The sequence below is a fragment of the Hypanus sabinus genome, chromosome 30, assembly GCF_030144855.1.
Source record: "Hypanus sabinus isolate sHypSab1 chromosome 30, sHypSab1.hap1, whole genome shotgun sequence".
Lineage (NCBI taxonomy): Eukaryota > Metazoa > Chordata > Chondrichthyes > Myliobatiformes > Dasyatidae > Hypanus > Hypanus sabinus.
This window is the reverse complement of record NC_082735.1, coordinates 10937806-10956118: the sequence shown is the minus strand read 5'-3', so window position 1 is coordinate 10956118 and position 18313 is coordinate 10937806. Positions and strand designations below refer to the sequence as shown.

General features: G+C 38.6%; 1 protein-coding gene across 4 annotated transcripts in view; it reads left to right on the top strand.

The window, feature by feature from the left end:
- The window catches only part of stk40 (serine/threonine kinase 40), a 101713-nt gene that overhangs the window by 70443 nt on the left and 12957 nt on the right, over positions 1–18313 (top strand). For 3 of the 4 annotated variants that reach the window (XM_059954326.1, XM_059954324.1, XM_059954323.1), the window contains exons 8-9: positions 9350–9494; positions 17489–17608. In XM_059954326.1, coding sequence (XP_059810309.1) covers positions 9350–9494; positions 17489–17608 — 265 coding nt within the window. The remainder of the gene's footprint in view (positions 1–9349; positions 9495–17488; positions 17609–18313) is intronic. The other variant, XM_059954325.1, reaches the window with a different exon arrangement.

Sequence of the window (18313 nt, the reverse complement as noted above, 5' to 3'; positions counted from 1 at the left end):
TACACTATTCTTGCATTGTCTATTTCATTCAGCTCCTTGTGAAATCCATCAGCATCTTGATTATATCTAAATGATCTATTTGCTGTAAGAAATTAGTCAGTCACCTTGCGAGAATGATGTGGGAAAACCTGTGTTTTTTGTCTAGATTACAAATTTGGAGAGTAGTTTCTACTTTAATATATGTTTACAAAATAGGATTTGTTTTATGCAGGCCATGAGGAATATTCTTACTATTTGTTTCCAAAATGGTCGAAAGTCTTTTGGGAACCACTCCAGAAAATCCCGCCTCTGATCTGTTTTTATAGTCATTGTGTTTTATGTTGTAAGTGTTTAGGTTTCTGGATAAACTCTTCGGGTTTCTAGCTAAGTACAGGTATCGATTATAACTGATCTTTCGATGACGAACTCTGCATCTTCATCAGGGATAATGCCTGGGCAAGTCTAGTCCGGTGGTATTTGAAACCCCGTAGTCTGTCCCTCCTAATTGGTTAGTTTTCATCGAATCAGGTTTCCATTTTCCCACCTTGTTTCCAGTTGAGTTCCAGTTCGTCCTTGAAACAAGAACTTCATCGCAGTTAAAGATTTTGGACAATGTTATCTTCCAGGATGATGAAATAGAGTCATGATGGGTTATGTAAAGAGACAAAATACCAATTTGGTGGTGATGTCACTTGAGTACAGAGGAATCATTATCTGATTGTTTTTTTGTTAAACTCGGAAGAGTATTGTGCGAATTTATACTGGTAGTCATTGAATATGCCAATATATGGAGGCGTACACTGAAGTTTGCTTATGTTGGGGATGGTGTGTGGGTGGTGAAAATGGATAAAACATGCTGTCTTGGCCTTGGAGAACTCTTAGCGTCTGCAGTACAGCAAATAAACGGTATTGAGAGTAGCATCTTCAACATCCAAACTGTGTTGGGCTCAGTGATCCTGATAACTTCTGGGGTAGGAGAGATGAAAGGGATTACCTTCACTGGCGGGACCTGCAACTTCAGCTAAGGAAGATAATGGCTATATTTAAGTTTACTGAGGGAATAATAGAACATAGAATATACAGTATCTATATATTATGAAAGGTATTCACCTCCTCAGAAATTTTCATGTTTTATTGTTTTACAATTTTGAACCACAGTGGATTTAATTTGGCTTTTTTGACACTAATCAACAGAAAAAGATTTCTGTGTCAAAGTGAAAACAGATCTCTATAATGTGATCTAAATTAATAACAAATATAAAACACAAAATAATTAGCTGCATAAGTATTTACCCCCTTTAATATTACACACAAATCATCACTGGTGTAGCCATTTGGTTTTATAAGTCACATAATTAGTTAAATTAAGATCTCCTGTGTGCAGTCAAGGTGTTTCAATTCATTGTAGCAAAAATACACCTGTACCTGGAAAGGTCCAACTGCTGGTGAGTCAGTATTCTGTATGCTGGCAATAAACTACACCATGGAGACAAAAGAACACTCCAAGCAACTCTGCAAAAAGTTTATTGAAAAGCACAAGTCTGGAGGTGGATACCTCCACGTCCTCTGAAATTACTGATGCAAAATAGTCATCGGAACTTATCAAACATCTGCCTCAAGCACATGTTCTCTCCTTTATCTTTGAATGGTCTTGCCCATACTCTAGTTATCTTCTTCCTCTTGTGTGTATCGAATGCCGTGAAGACATTGAATGTCTTTAATCTTATTTGCCAAGAGCTCTTCATAGCACTCTCCTGTCTTTTCTAAATCCCTTCTACAATTCTTTTTTGGGTTCCCCTGTGCTCTGCAGTTATTCATTAGACACTGTCCACATGTCAGATGTGGACTTGTCCAAGAATAACTGATTCCCATCAACTCTTCCAAATTCCTGCCTCATACTCTTGTAGCTTCCCTGCTCCAATACTTAAGGTCCATATGAATAAGCAAGATCCATATTTATCTATATAGCTGATTTGCAACTTAAGGGGTTGTGATCACTGTTCTCCATTGACAGGTCAGTCACCTGGCCAGGTTCATTTTCCAACAACACGGCCAGTATAGCCCTCTCCTCTTAGTGGGATATCTACATATTGATTTAATAAACCTTCCTACTAGATGCAGATTACGTGAAAGTTGTGAGGGCATTAGAGTGAATCCTGAGGAGATTTACTAAAATTGTTCCTGTAGTCAAGTGCTACAGTGAAAAGGAAAGGTTAGTGACACAAGTACTGCTTTCTTTAGGGAAATGGCTGAAGAACAATTTGATGTTCATGCTCTGTGTATTGGCAATATGCCTGCAAGACAGGTAGTTGGAGTTTCCATTGTGGCGTTCAAGAAATTTGAAGGCCAAAAAGATTAATTTTGCAGGTTGAGTGGGTGGTGAGGAAGACAAATGCAATGTTAACATTCATTTCGAGAGGGCTAGAATATAAAAGCAAAGATATAATGTTGAGACTTTATAAAGCACTAGAGAGGCCTGACTTGGAGTATTGTGAGCAGTTTTTGTCTCTTTATCTAAGAAAGGATGTACCGATGTTTGAGAGAGTTCAAAGGGGTTTCCATGAAAATGATTCCGGGATTGAAAGGCTTATTTTATGAGGAGCGTTTGATGCCTCTGAGCCTGTATCCACTGGAATTCAGAGGGATTGTGGGGGCGGGGGGGGGGGTGGAGAAAGATCTCATTGAAACTGATCAAATGTTGAAAGGCCTTGATTGAGTGGATGTGGAGAGTATGTTTTCCCATGGTGGGGCGTGTAGGACCAGAGGATACAGTCTGCGATTAGAGGGATGACCATTTAGAACGGAGTTGAGGAGGAATTTCTTTAGCCAGAGAGTAGTGAACCTGCAGAATTGTTGCTGCAAGTGGCTGTGGAAGCCCAAGTCATGTGTATATTTAAGGCATTAAGACAGGATGATAGATTCTTGATCAGTCAGGGAATGAAGGGTTACAGGGAGAAAACAGGAAATTGGGGCTGAGAGGGAAATGGATCAGCTATGATGAAATAGTGTATTAGACTTAAATGGCCAAATGAGCTAATTCTGCTCCTGTTTTATGGTCTTAATGGTCAAAGAGGGAATACGAGTGAGTATATTGATTAGGAAAAATATGTAAGGCAATACAGAGGGGGGCAGGGAATGAACTAGTGAGTTGCTTTAATAGAGAGTTGCAAGAGACACAATATGTCAAATCATTGCATACAGTAACTATTCTCTGGAAAGTGTGATTATTTGTTGATTCATTTAAGTTGAGATTATGAAATCTACCATGCCAGATTCTGTAGGAAAAGAACATAGAAGGTTACAGTACAATACAGGCTCTTCATGCCATGATTTGTGCTGACCTTTTAATCTACTCTATCACCAATCTAATCTTCCCTCCTATATAACCCTTCATTTTCTATCATGGATATGCCTATATAAGACTTTCAAAAATGCTCCTAATGCATCTGCCTTTTACCACCACCCCTGGCAGGGTATACCATGCATCCATCATGTGTAAGGATCTTGCCTCTGCCATTCCCTCCCCCTGCCTACTTTACTCAAATCACCGTACAATTGTATCAGCTATTTCAGCCCTGGGGAAAGAAGTATTTGGCCATGCATTCAATCTATGCTTTAAATCATTTTGTACACCTTTGTCAAATCACCATCCTTCACTCAAAGATGAAAGTTCAACCTATCGCTTGCTCAACCTATCTTCAAAAGACATGCCATCTAATCCAGGCAGCATCCTGGTAAATCTTCTCTGCACCATCTCTAAAACTTCCACATCCTTTATATAATGAGGTGACCGGAACCGAACACAACATTCTTAGTGTGGTCTAACCAGCATTTTATAAATCTGTAGCATTACATTGCAGCTGTTGAGCTCAATTGCTTGACTATTGAAGGCCAACACACCAATACCTTCTTTATGGTTGTCAGGTCCCAAAGGTCCCTCTGTTGCTCTGCACTACTATGAATCCTGCCATTAACCCAGTCTACTGCCTTCAAATTCGACCTTTCAAAAATATATCATACATACTTCCTGGGTTGAACTCTACCTGCCATTTCATAGCTCAGCTCTGCTTCACACTATCCATAATTCTGACCTTGTCATCTGAAAACAGAATGATCGCCAACAATAAGCAAACTCCTTACTTCATTGGCTTCAGAATAGAGTTCCCTGCTTTCTATGCCTTGAAGGTCATTATTGTTTAGGCTAGCTGAGCCAGCCAAAGAAACAACACTTTCAAGGTTGAGTACTGTGGGTTTGTATTTTGAAATGTGAAATTTCAATTAAAATGTCTGATGTGGAGAAGCTTCTTATATATAAAAAAACAACTGCTTTATCTCAACTGAAGTTATTTGTGGAAATGTTTGTGCTCTTTTTGTTTTAGTTCCTGCTCTCTGTTCTTGATTGTCAGAGCTGGAATCCACCTGTAATGGAAAATATGCAACATGAGCACCTTGCACATTAGTCATTGGTTGCTATTTTTTTCTCAACAGTGATCAGCTTGTATTCATTTATGTGTCAGAAGCTGGTTGCAAGATACCTCTCTGTTTCTTAACCTGGGCTTCTGATGTACAATAGGAAATTTCATTAAAGAATAAAATCCTGCTGAAAGTCAGAAAAGTATTCTCAAACTAGAAGAAAGTTTAGCTATGTATTCTTGGTAGCTGGAATGTTAACAAGCCCTGAACAATCAAGGTTACATAAGCAGTACTTAGCAAGCATGTAGAAATGATCATTCACCTTTATTAATCATTCTGTGCAATATTGTCCTTAAAAACCTGTGCAGGAAATATTTAGCAGGTTGGACAGCATGTATGGTGAGAAACTTAGGAATCTGAATAATGAAATTTCATCGGATCTCTGAAAGACTGTAGGACTTTACACAAGTACTTAAATCCAACTGATATCTGAGCAGGGGGTATTTGCTGGGTGGGGGGGGGGGAAGGGATTGAAAAAATAGCTGGAACAACTCTTACGCAAATTTAGTGAATCTGGCTAATTTCTGACAAAGTCGCTGAACATTATTCTCCAACCCTCTGCCCTCAAACTCCTTGTGTATTTTCCAAAGTAAGTATTATTATTAGAGTACGTATTTGTCACCACATAGAACCCTGAGATTCTTTCTGACATACTCAGCAAATCGTAGAATAGTAACTATAAAAGAGGCAATGAAGGATCAAGTAGAGTGTAAAAGACGACAAACTACAAATGCATATATAAGTAAATAGTAATAAATAATGGGAATATGAAATTACAAGATGGAGTCTTTAAAGTGCAATCATTGGTAGCGGGAATATATCAGTAGATGAGGAAGTTCAAGAGCCTGATGCTTGAGGGATAATAACTGTTCTTGAACCTAGTGGTGTGAATTCTAAGGCTGTTGTATCTTCTACCTGGTGGCAGCAGCGAGAAAAGAGCATGCCCTTGGTGATGAGGATCTTTGATGAAAGAGCATGGCCTGGGCAGTGAGGTTCTTTGGAAAAGCAAAGCCTGTGTGATGGGGAGCTTAGATGGAAGAGCATAGCTTGGGTGGTGTGGATTTTTGTGATAAGATATTGAATAAGCAAATGTTTGTGGTTAGAAATATTTTTGACTTCATTTGTAGCTTCCCCTTGGTGCAGAAATGTTTTTTTTTATAAAAATTGTTAACTTATGATTCAAAATTGATTTTGTGGTATGCTTAATACATACCAGCTAAGGTTCAAGTCAGGACATTGCATTTGTGGGTTGGAGTGAAGGAAATTTTAGTTACTCAGAATTATTGAATGATGTCTGTAAGCAAAGAGATATTGGCTAAGCAAGAGGTCATCTTTTGCTCCTTGTATTAAAAAGAGCAGCTTTGTTTTCTAGCTATATTTCAAAAAGCTCAGTTGAGCAAAGTAATCAGAGGGCAACAACTACTCCAGGAAACATTTTTTAAAATAAAGGAATTTACCACCTAAGAATAGATGAGGATTTAACTATATGAAGGTTGCTGTGCAGGAATGGGCTTGGTTTAGCTGATTTCCTTTGTTATTTATGCTCCACATGAACTGTGTCCTCCCTGACTTTGTTTCCCAATGTGTCTGAATCAGATTTATTATCACTGACTTTTATGATGTAATTGTTGTTTTGCAGAAGCAGCACAACTCAGAGGCATTAAAAATCACTATAAATTGCAGAATAACTAGTGGAAAAAGATGTAATAATGAAGCAGTCAACACACAAAGTGCTGGAGGAAGTCAGCAGGTCAGGCTGCGTCTATGGAAAAGAGTACAGTCAACATTTCGGACTGAGAGCCTCCCCCCACTTCTCACTCTGACTCCTCATCTTTTTCTCTTGGCCCAAAATGTTGACTCTATTCTTCCAGCATCTGCAGATTTTCTCTTGCTAATAATGAAGCAGTGTTCATTGGTTCAGGGGCCATTCGGAGAGTAAGAGGCTGTGCTTAAATTGTCCAGCATGACTCTTCAGGCTCCTGTACCTTTTCCCTGATGGTAGTAATGAGAAGGGGGCATGTTCCAGATGGTCAGGATCCTTAATGACAGATGTCACCTTTTTGAGGCACCGCTTTTTGATTCATAGTTCTCAGGGTGGGTGATGCACTAGTGATTTCCCCTCAGCCAGTAGAGTCTTAAACCGGAGGGATAACTTCACTCACCCAACACTGAACTCATTCTACAACCTGTGGGCTCCCATTCAAGGACTTTACAACTCATGTTTTTGATATTTATTGCTTATTTATTATTATTTTGTATTTTCAGTGTTTTTTATGTATTGGTTATTTGTCTTTGTGCGCATTTTTTATTGATTCTATTGTTTCTTTATATTTGCTGTGAATGCCCACAAGAAAATGAATCTCAGGGTAGTATATAGTGACATGTATGTACTTAGATAATAAATTTACTTTGAACTTTGATTTCTACTGGTGTGCCACATGTCAGTTGGTGAAGCCAGTTATGTCTATTTGGCTTGTTGAATCACAAGGTATCTGCAGCAGATTCAAACTTTGTCCATCTTGATAAGTGTTGGTGATGCCCACCCAATGTAGATTGTGATTTTTGATACTTTCAGACCTTCTGTGATGCATTATTTAATGTGGAGAGACTTAACTCAGCTAAGTATCAGAGAAGATTTCCTTGCTGATTTTGGCCTGATGCTGTTTGACTCCATGGGGTTTCAAGGGTGCATTTGTCTGTAAACCAGTTTTCTCACCCCTTGTTTTGCCAGAGGGAGAACGTGTATCCAGATAAGGTGTAGGCACATTATTTGTGGCTTTCTTTAAATATACTTGGGAGCCTGTGGAGTTCCTCAGAATTTTGACATCAATCTCCCAATGTTTGAGGACTTTGCAAGGTTGATTTGGTTAGGAGTGTTATTTGCTGTGTTAGATCCTTGTTGAGCTCACTCCTTTCAGCTTTCTTTTCTTGCTTTTAACTTTGTGGTCATGTTGCAACTGAGAAATGTATTGGGCTTTCTCAGAAGTAAGTTAACAATCAATTTCTTTACCATCATTCTGGTCAAAAGATAACTATTTTAATTTTTACATTTTCTTTAGTTTGCTTGATGTGTGTGTGTAAATATGTTCCTGATCATGACCCTGAAGTGCTAGGGTACTTGTAGAAGTTACTTGGCTTTTCTTTAACTTTGACTTTACCATCTTTCATCAATCTTCCTTCTATCAGCACTGTAACACAACATTGAGTAAATGATAGGAAGTCTTGAGGATTGGACAAAGCCTTGAGTATGTGTCCACTTAACACTAAAGAAAACAAGACAGACAGTTCTATTTTATTCTATTTATTTTACTTAAGAGATACAGAGTGGTACAAGCTCTTCCACCCCAGTGAGCCATACCACTAGCAACCCACCTATATAACCCTAGCCTAATCGCAGGACAATTTACAATGACCAGTTAAACCACTAGCTAGTACATCTTTGGAATGTTGAGGGGAAACTGGAGCACCCAGAGGAAATCCACACGTTTATAGAGAGGATTCAAATTCCATCCAGTGTTGGTATTGAACTCCAACATCCCAAGCTGTTTTGTAATATGATAGCATAATATCTTTTAAATCAAATGCCTTGACTATAAAACATCCCACCTGAGTGGCTAAGAAAACATGGTATGTTTTATTAGCCAAGGCATTAGATTTAAAAGCAAGGAAATTATGCTATAATTTTATAAAAGTTTGGGTGACAGCTAGTGTAGTTCACTGTTCTGGTTTTCACAGAAAGGATGTGATTGTATTAGAGAGAGTGCAGATTTGCAAGAATATTGGTGGGGCTGAAAAACTTAAAGCTATTGGATTTTTTTTCAAAGGCTTGGTGAGTTTTAAAATTTATAAAATTTATCAGGCCCAAATAGAGTGCAGGCGGACCTATATATGTAGGAGGTCTAAGCTCAGCGGCCATGGCTTTGAAGTGACTTATATAGAAGGAAATTTTCATGGTAATTTTTTTTGCCTCCAGACAGTATTTTGGAACGAACTACCTAAATGCCTTCCTTGTATTTGAAATGCTTAAAACTGCAAGCCCTTTGACTACGTTGGAAATTTATATTGGCATGAGTAACAATTTTGGACTGGCACTAATGTAATGGGATGTATGACTGCCTTAGTGCCTTCTTCCAAGTTTCATGATTTTTTACTTCCTTTTTACTCAAGCAGGAAATGTGCAGTCCTACTTTCTGTATTACTCCTCTGTTTAATCATTCTGTTCGCCCAAGCCTTGTTACATTGGCTATGATTTCTTTCCCAGGTTCTTAAAGTTCTGGGATTTCTTGCTCCTTTCAATTTATTATTCAATATTTTGGGACTACCTAACCACAAATTGATTTGGCTTGTCTACTGTTTTATTGGTTGAATGCACATTAATTTTGCTATTTGACAGCAAAAGTATTCTAACAAAATTGCACATGAGCATGTTTGTCTAAGTGTGGAGAAATTTAGTGTTTCCATCCACATTCTCAAATGATGTATGAGGTGCTGTGAGATAATTTAAGATTGTAATGAATCATTAAATGCAAATATTTCATTCTTGGTGTATTTTCATGTTGCACTTTAGTAATGTATAAACAAGAGCAGGTAATGCAATAAATAGTCTGGAACTTTATACCATGCCTTACAACTGAGAGTTGATTAAAATGTTTATGGGTTGCACTGATTTTATGAGACTGTCCTTAGTGAGGTGGAATTGAAGGTGATTTTCAGAGAGGCTAAATTGTTAGAAAAAGTATTCTCTGCCTTTATACCTTCAAGATGCTGGATCGGAGCAGATTTTTTGGATCATCCATGTGCATAAAAGACATCTTAATGTTCCTGTTGTATATTTCAACGGGTCTTATATCATTGAATCAATAGCTTTATCTAAATTGTTTTGTCTTTTGTTTTCCAGGCCGGCCATATAGGGGCAAACCCAGTGACATGTGGGCACTAGGTGTGGTGCTCTTCACAATGCTTTATGGGCAATTTCCATTTTATGACAGCATACCTCAGGAGCTTTTCAGGAAAATCAAAGCAGCAGAATATACCATCCCTGAGTAAGTTTGTGTGCTTCTTTTACAGGATCATTCTCATCTTCAGGCATCTCTTGAGACACGTGATATTGTAGTTTGTGGTTGTTAAATGGTAGCTTTTCTTCACAGCAATCACTGCTGTAATCACGTTACAGCCATCACTGATTGGAGTATGATTTCTGCTGCTGTCTATAAGGAGTTTTTTTTTGCATTGTTTCCTCCGGGTGTTCTGGTTTCCTCCCATATTCCAAAGGCGTATGGGTTATGTTAGTCAGTTGTGGGCATGCTGTGTTGGCACTTGAAGAGTGGTGACATTTGTAGGCTGCCCCCAGAGTGATAACTTGCTGGTGTGATTTGATATAAACATGTCCATTGAAACACGGTTAAATGTGTCATGACAAATAAAGCTAATCTTTAATCTTTAAATTTTTAACCTTGGATATCAATTAATCAAGGAAAGGTAGGAAGCTACATAAGGATTGTGCATTGGATTTCTCTGTATTTTTTTAAGATATTCTTATGTTGGCTTTGTAGGAATGACTGATTAAGTAATGCTGTGTAGGATTAGATTTATAGTTGTATTATATTATAATTTACAGTTTTGAACTATTTTTATACCTTTTATAATGTAGTAAAATGCTCTAAAAGCTTGACAGTTATTTAAATAAAAAACAAAAGGAAAATCTTCCACCGCCCTGGAGATTGGCTGTTGGTTTCTTATTGTCACATGCAATGAGATAGAGTGAAAAACTTTGCTTTGCTTGCCATCCAGTCTGATCATTCCATATACAAGTATATCGAGGTAGTATAAAAGGGGAAAAAATGTCAAATATGGAGTGATAGTTACAGAAGAAAATGTAGGCAGACAAAATGCCAAGGCCATAGAGGTAGATTGGGAGATCAAGAGTTACATTTAAATGCACAAGGGGTGAGAATAGAAGCTTTCCTTTAGCCCTGTGTTATGTATTCTCAAACTTTTATCTTCTGCTGGATGGGTGGTGGTTGGGGGAGGCGAAAAGGGAATGACCGGGGTGTGAGGTATCCTCGATTTGGCTGCTTTTTAGATAAGTTGCTGGTTGACTGCATCTTGGACCCCATTGCCGTCTTCCTTTGGGGGTCTGGCTCCCAGTACAATGATGAGACTATATAAACTGGTTTTACTGGTAAGAATAATGTTGCCAGCATCCCATTTTTCTGACTGTTAAACCTGGCATTTATCTATGTTTGCAAATCTCATTGACTCAGGACCAGTCAAAATACCTAACATTTTTAAAAGCACAAGCACACAACAGGTACAAGCATTTAAACTAAATTATTGCCTTGCTAATGGAAGCTGGTTTCTCCCATTCACTTAAATGGAACTGCAGTATTTTTGATGGGTTACTTTGGTAAGTGTTGAGTATATGGATTTCCCTCCCTAAGGGTTGGGAGATATATGGAACTTTACGCTGTCTGATTATATTCTGTAAGGAGTACAGATCATACCATACAACTTTAATCGCCAGCACTCTATTGGGCTGCAACCTTTGGACTGAAATTGCACACTTCTACCAATATCCACAAATCTATCTTGGATATCAGTGGAAGCTCTGTCCTATTAGGGTAGATGACTAGAATCTTGCTCACATTGCTGGGATTTCTCAGAGTTTTTAATGTGGAAAGACCAGGAGAGAGGTTTTAAATGGGATTTTTAGAACTAGATGCCTTGGCATCTGGAAGTTCTGTTTCTGCCAGTTGCTAAGGCATAGAGAATGTCAGTTGCTAGGAAAAGTAGTTTGAGGTGAAAACTGAAAATAATGGAGCTTTTTGGTCTTTCCTGTATTTCATCACAGATGAGATTTCTTCCCTGTTCGGTAGGAGAAAATTTCTGCTTATCTAGTACTTGCAGTCGGACAAGTAATGTTACAATTCAGAGACAATGAGGGAGGTGATGCTGAGACTCAGCTTATTATCACAGGTGTACATGTAGAGTGTACCTTTGTGATTGTGAAAGACGGGAAGGCAGTGTAGATGATGCATACGAGGAGCAGAAGGTAAATTCTCTTGGGGTTTCTCAATGGTAATTTAAAATCTATTGTTCACTATTCACTCTATAAGTGGATAGAGGAGAATGTAATAATTGGTTGAGTATCTCTCTTCTGGAATGGAAAGGGAAAGTAACTACAGATGTTCGTTTGTGACTTTGAATTGCTTTATTTAGGTAAGAAGCTTGAAATTTGATTGTATTGAGCTAAGCAGAGTTCTGAGAGTGTTGGGCACCCATTTGGGGGGCAGTCAGTATATTCAAAGGATTCTGGAGAGACAGTTTCTTATTTCATTTCCATGTGATATTTGGCCCATCAACTCTATACCATTTGTCAGAGTAATCCAACATTATAATTTTTTCACAATTTCCCTATAACTTACCCTGTCTCACCTCCCACTATGCTCCTGCCAACCACAAATATTTGAGGTAATTTACCATGGCCAGTTTAAGTACCAAATTCTACACTGACCGTACTTAATCAGGGTCAGTGGTTGCTGGTGAGAGTAGAGAGTCTAGAGAATAGTGTTCTGTTGTACTTGGGAGAGTGTGGTACTATGGAGTAGAGAACGTAAATATCATTATACTTGGGAGATGTGAAAAGAAGTTGTGTGTTCCATCAGTTTTAATGGTTAGTGTCAAGGGAACAGGTATTAGTCTTTATGCAAAGACATGGGCGGTGGGCTAGTGTGAATGAGGAAAAAAATTGGAGAAGATTCAGAGCTAGAGCTAATGCGTGAACCTTAACATTTTACAATTTGATTCAGGAAATGCCTTACTATTGAGTAAGCTCAGTCTCGGCAAAGTTTAAGTTTGAGAATGCAGGAGTGCAGAGGGTTTTAAAACTCAAAGCTGTAGAATGCAATGCTAGGCATTTATTTATGGATAATTCCTGGCATAATTGTTTCAGCAGATGAGAGCAGAACCAGTGGTGTTCCAGCAAGATCAGGTGGTGATTGAATAAATCAATTGTTTGCCACAATATTCCGAGTCTATGTACCATGGACTTGAAAGCCAAGATGAGGGCTGTATCAAAGCACAAGAGTGAGGATCTTTTCAAGGGCTACAAGCGCAAAGGTGAGGGTTTGGTTGGGCAGATTAACTGGAGAACTGTTGTGACATGCCCAGGATTGAAGTACAATATTAACCAGAACTGGATGTAGTTTTTGATTATAGACTCAGTCAGTTAAGTAGGAGACCTGTTCACCTTTGATTTCATTTGACTATTAGTCAGTATCACGTTTTGTCTCATGTGACTCAGGGCATTACCATTTCTCTGATTGCAGTGTCAGTTATGAACTACTTTGTATTAATCAACCATTCACTCAGCATCACATGGAAGAACAGAGTTTCTTCCCTTTTGATTGCTTTTATGAAATGTACTCATTATTCAAATATTCTAAATTAAGTGAAATGCTGATTTGTAATGTGGAAATTTTTGCTGAACTTGACATTTGAGGAAGCTGAACTAAGCAAATTTGCTGAATTATCTGGAAGTTGGGTTAGTAACTGTAACTGCCCTGGTGAATGGACTAGACTTAGTAGAGTTTTATGATTCAGTATTTAAACCAGTTTAAATTATGAAAAATACAAAACTAGTCAAATTTAAAGTGACCTAATATTAAAGGCAAAAAAAGCAAATTTATCTGTTTTTGAAGTATCAGTTAGGATGTTCAGGAGACAAGGATGCTAGCCTTGTATTGGAACTGTGGCGATCTCCACAGAATTCCCAGTGTAGAATTTGGATGATGGCCTAAGCCAGCATCTTTTGCCCTTGCATCACCAGCAGCAGTTTCCCTAAGCTGCTCCGGTGGGTGATCTGCAGGCTTGCCAGTTCCCATGCTGAGAACCTCCCATCGGAGTATGTATTATAACAGTCGTCTATTATTTGGGAGGAATTGGCTGCTGTGAAGAAGACAAATAGTTATTATATTATTTAGTTTGTAGTTAGTGTTTTATCCACCGCATCGCAGTCGGCTCTGCTGAACTGCTAGCAACTGGCTCCCATCATGGCTATGCTGCAACAATGTGGTACAGGCTTGGCAGTCTCGGCAGTGGAGGACCTGTTGATCAGTTCAGATCCAAGCAGCATGAGAACAAATATACAGATGACATGGCACAAGTTACTCATCACAGGATCAAAGTTAAAGCTCATGACTCTGAGTGTTAATTACTCAAGTGGACTGAGCGTTGGCCAACTGATTTAAAAAAAAAAAGTAAATAAGCGGGTCTTTCTCAGACTGGCAGTGTGGCCTTGGGTTATTTATAAATGTGGTTAATGGGACCAAATGTACTAATATTTCCAAATAATGCTGATGATACAAAATGGAGTGTGAATGAGATTAGTGTCAACGATGTAAAGGATAAACAGATGGAAAGGAATGTGGCCAATGAAATGCAGTCTGGAAAGTATATGATGTTATCCACCAGCTTAAATGGAAACCCTGACACCATTTTAAATGTTAAGAAATTGGGAAACCATGCCAGGCACAGCAATTTGATTAGATGGGTTCACAATCTATCATCACGAGGTTGAGTCTTTCAAAAGCAGAGGTGGAGGTGTATGGTTCATGATCAACTCCTCATGGTGTACCAATGTGTCGGTGACGTCGCAAGAGATTTTAGCGATAATTTTGGTAGCAGTGTGCATTCCTCCAAGCTAATGCAAACAGGCTCCAGATGAACTGAGTGACGTAATCCACATGTGTGAAACAGCACATGCTGATGATTTCTCCATCATTTTGGGGGATTTTAACCAGGCCTACTTGATAAAGTCACTAAATAATTATCAACAAATCATCTGTAATACCAGAGAAAATAACACACTGGACCACTGTTACACTAAGTTCAAGAGTACCTGAGGTGCTATCCACACTTTGGTAAGTCTGATCACCTGGCTATACTTCTACTCGGAGCATTGGCAGAGACTGAAGACTACACAACAGTAGTGAGGACCAAGAAGATATGGACAAAGGGGGCACAGCAGTGCTTGAGGGACTGCTTTGAATCGGTGGACTGGACAATGTTCAGGGAGTCATCTTCAGGCCTGGATGGGTATGCTACAGTTGCCTCTGACTGCATCAAAATCTGTGTGGATGAGTGTGTGCCTGCAAAAATTTTACATTCCCGAACCAAAAGCTGTGGATCAACCAGGAGGTTCATAGTTTGCTGCGGGTTATATTTCATTAGGAGTTTAAAATATGGTTTGTCAAATAAAACACTCAAACTTCTACAAATGTACCGTTCTGACAGTCTGCATCACCGTCAGTTATGGTGGGACAGGGTGGGGGCTACTGCACAAGATGAAAATAAGTTGCAGAAACTTGTAAAATTAGTCAGCTCTATCATGGGTACCAGCCTCTGTCGTATCCAAGACTACTTCAAGAAGCAGTGCCTTAGCTACTTTTTTTTTCAGTTATTTTGCATTATTTATTTTAACTATTTAATAGTCATATATGTAGTGTAACTTATTTTATTTTCATTTATCATATCTCATTGTACTGCAGCCATAAAGTTAACAAATTTCATGATGTATACCAGTGATATTAACTCTGATTCTGAAACCATGCTCAAAGGGACTTAGATTTTCCAATGCGTAGTCACTGGAAAACTTGCAGCCAGGTACCACTAGCAATTAAGGCAGGCAAGTGATAAGTTGGGTTTTATTGCAAGAAGATTTGAGTACAGCAGTAAAGATGTTTTTCTTTAATTATATAGGGTATTACCAAGATCATAGCTGAAGTATTTTCTGTAGTTCTAGTGGTCTTATTGGAAAGGGGATATATTTGCCGTAGATGTATTTCAATAAATATTGGCCAGAGTGGTTTCAGGAAAGACCAATCAGTTTTCTAGAGATTAGAGGAATAAGAGCGGTGATTTCTGTGAAACATAATATTCTTAGAGCTTGAGGTCTATCTGATATTTTTTCATGAGAAAATGGAGGCGATGTACAGTCAATGCTTAAGGCCAAATCCCTTCATTGGGACTGAAGTGGAAGAGGACAGAAGCTAGAATAAAAAGGTGTAGGGGGAGAGGGAAGAGCACAATGTGGCAGGTGACAGGTAAATCCAGATGAGGGAGAGGTAAGGCTTGGAAGGTGGTGGAAGGGGATAAAAGGACATGTCAGCATTTCCTGGCAATCAATCATTTTCATTCCCTATCCCAGTACAACACTGTGCAGATGGCCTCCTCTACTATAATGCTGAGGTTAGATACAGTTGGTGGAGCAACACCTCATGTTTTGATCTGAGAGCAATTAGACTTGATTGAGACAAATGCAAAACAAATCAGCTCCCAGATTCACATGTCATTCCATTTTTCTCTCCCAGATACTCCTGCCTCCTCCCCTCATTTTACAGTGTGTAAACTCCCCACCATTTTATTCTGACTTCTGACCATTTCCTTGCCAGTTCTGATGAAAGGTCTCAGCTTGAAATGTTGACCGTTTCCTCAATAGATGCTGCTTGACCTGCTGATGTCCTCCTGTGCTTTATGTGCTGTTGCTGTAGGTGATATACCTGGGGCATTCTACTTGTTACTTGCTGTTAGCATTACTTTTAAAACCTTTATTTTATAGACAACTCAAGAAGCATTCTGTACACAAATTTCTTAAAATTCAGAGACTTCCCTGTAACATAACATGTTTACTGGGATCTCATCCGAGTGTCCTTCTTTTGCCTGCCCATTACTACAATCAGCTAGCTTTTAGGGCTGAAAAAAATAACAGAAATATTTGAGAATGTAAAGTTTTCAGAGGTTAACCTAGTATAATCTATAGATTTCAGCTAAGTTCCAGAGTTGGGCTTACCAACAGGCAAAATGCAGGAAGAACTCAGCAGGTCAGGCAGCATCTCTATGGAAAGGAATAAACAGTCAATGTTTCAGGCTGACACCCTTCATCAGGACTGGAAAGGAAGGGGGAAGAAGCCAGAATCACTGGCTTATACTAACAGTTTATGATCTGAGAGCAATTAGACTTGCAAAACATACTGAGTTTTTTTTTTGTTAAATCATTGTCAACCTGTTCTGACCTTTTTTTGAGTGAGAATGAGTGAAGCATAACTGAGGCATGTAACTGAGTGTGACCCTTTCAGGGAGATTCAATCTACTCACAAATGTGATCATTTTCTTGGGGAGCGTTATCAGAACTTGTTTGGGAAAAATGTAATGTGTGGAGAAAGGACAGATGAGCATGTTAGTTGCACTCAGTTTTGAGGGAGTGTTTAATGTTGTAGTACCTTTAAGAGAATTTTCAGTTTGACTGAGTTCTGAGTGGGAGTTTAAGCCCAAGGACTTGCCTTTGCATTAACTTTTTGTTTCAAGGAGTAAAACATTTGCAATTAATTTTTTTCCAACCCAAACACTTGAGGATGTGGGTCAATCCTAGTCCGTTATATAATAAAAAGAATCGGGTTCTTGGTGGACAATGTGTAGTCTGTTGATCCTTGATTTGTTTCTCCCTTACTGTTGTGTTCATTTTGCAAATATTGTTTTGCAAAGAAACACAAAGTGTTTGAGAAACTCATCAGTTCAGGCAGTATCCATGAAGTGGAATAAACAGTTGACGTTTCAGGCACAAGACGGGGTCCAGAGATAAAAACCTGATCTGGTCAATTTGTCCAGCATTTAATGTGTTATTCTAGATTTCCAGCATCTGCAAGATATCTAGAGTTTTTGCTTTGCAAAGAAACAGCTTTCAGTGTTGAGAATTAGTTTCCATTACCAATCTAACATTGAGCTTTTTAATGTTTGTTTTTGAGTCTTACTGTTGCTCAAATCTGTTGGATTAGTTATGTTTTTGTGTGAGTATTAGTCACTAGTTTCTTGTTGCTTGTCCTCTGGCTAAGGTCTTGGGTGTGCTGCTTTCTGACTCATGGGCTTGCATTGCTTTGTGAAATAGACTTAAAGACTTTTATTGTGCAGCTGGTCTAATGTTATGGGTTCTTTTGTAAAGGCCAGATTCAATGGGATTGATAATTTTTTCCCTTTCTGCCAGAGACTGCCGTGTATCAGAAAACACAGTTTGTTTGATTCAGAAATTGCTACTTCTGGATCCACAGCAAAGGCTAACGGCAACTGAAGTGCTGGATTCATTGAGCTCCATCATAGCTACATGGTAAGTCCAGTGTGCAGTAAAGACGAGCTTCATATTCCTTACTGCCCTAAATTTGCATCAGTAAACCTTCAGATTTTCTGTTCCTTCCCTATGCCGCCACCACAGACCTTTAATCTTTTTATGGGGTCAGTTTGAGAGCATCAGCTGGAAAAGGATGAATCAAGTTTAATATCACTGTTTAATAGCAGCAGTGCAGTGCAATGTATAAAATATACTATAATATGCAAGAAATATACAGAAGATTCCAGTTAATTGGGATCAGTACATTTTGACCCAATTAGCCGAAGTTTCACGGATGTAGTTAAAAAGGTATAAAGACAAACTGAGTAATAAATGGTATATTTAAATGAAGTACAGAACACTACCAATAGTACTGCAGTTCCTAATAGTTATTGATGGGGGAATTCATCCAATGAACAAAATCAGCAGAGTGTCGATGATGGACTGCTTTCATAGAAAGCTGTCGACGATTGCATTCTCCAATTCTTCATTATAACATTCGAGATGATTGTAGATACCTTCAAATTCTTTATAGTTCCTTACTTGTTGAAGTAGTGGAATCATTTCATTTTCACCTGAATGCTTGAAACTGCGATGTGCAAAACCGTTCCGAATTGTCTTGCTACTTTTTTCTCACCAACTATCAGTGCCAAGAATCTGTTTGTTGAAGACCAGCATATTACAACTGTCGCTATTTAAAGCTAA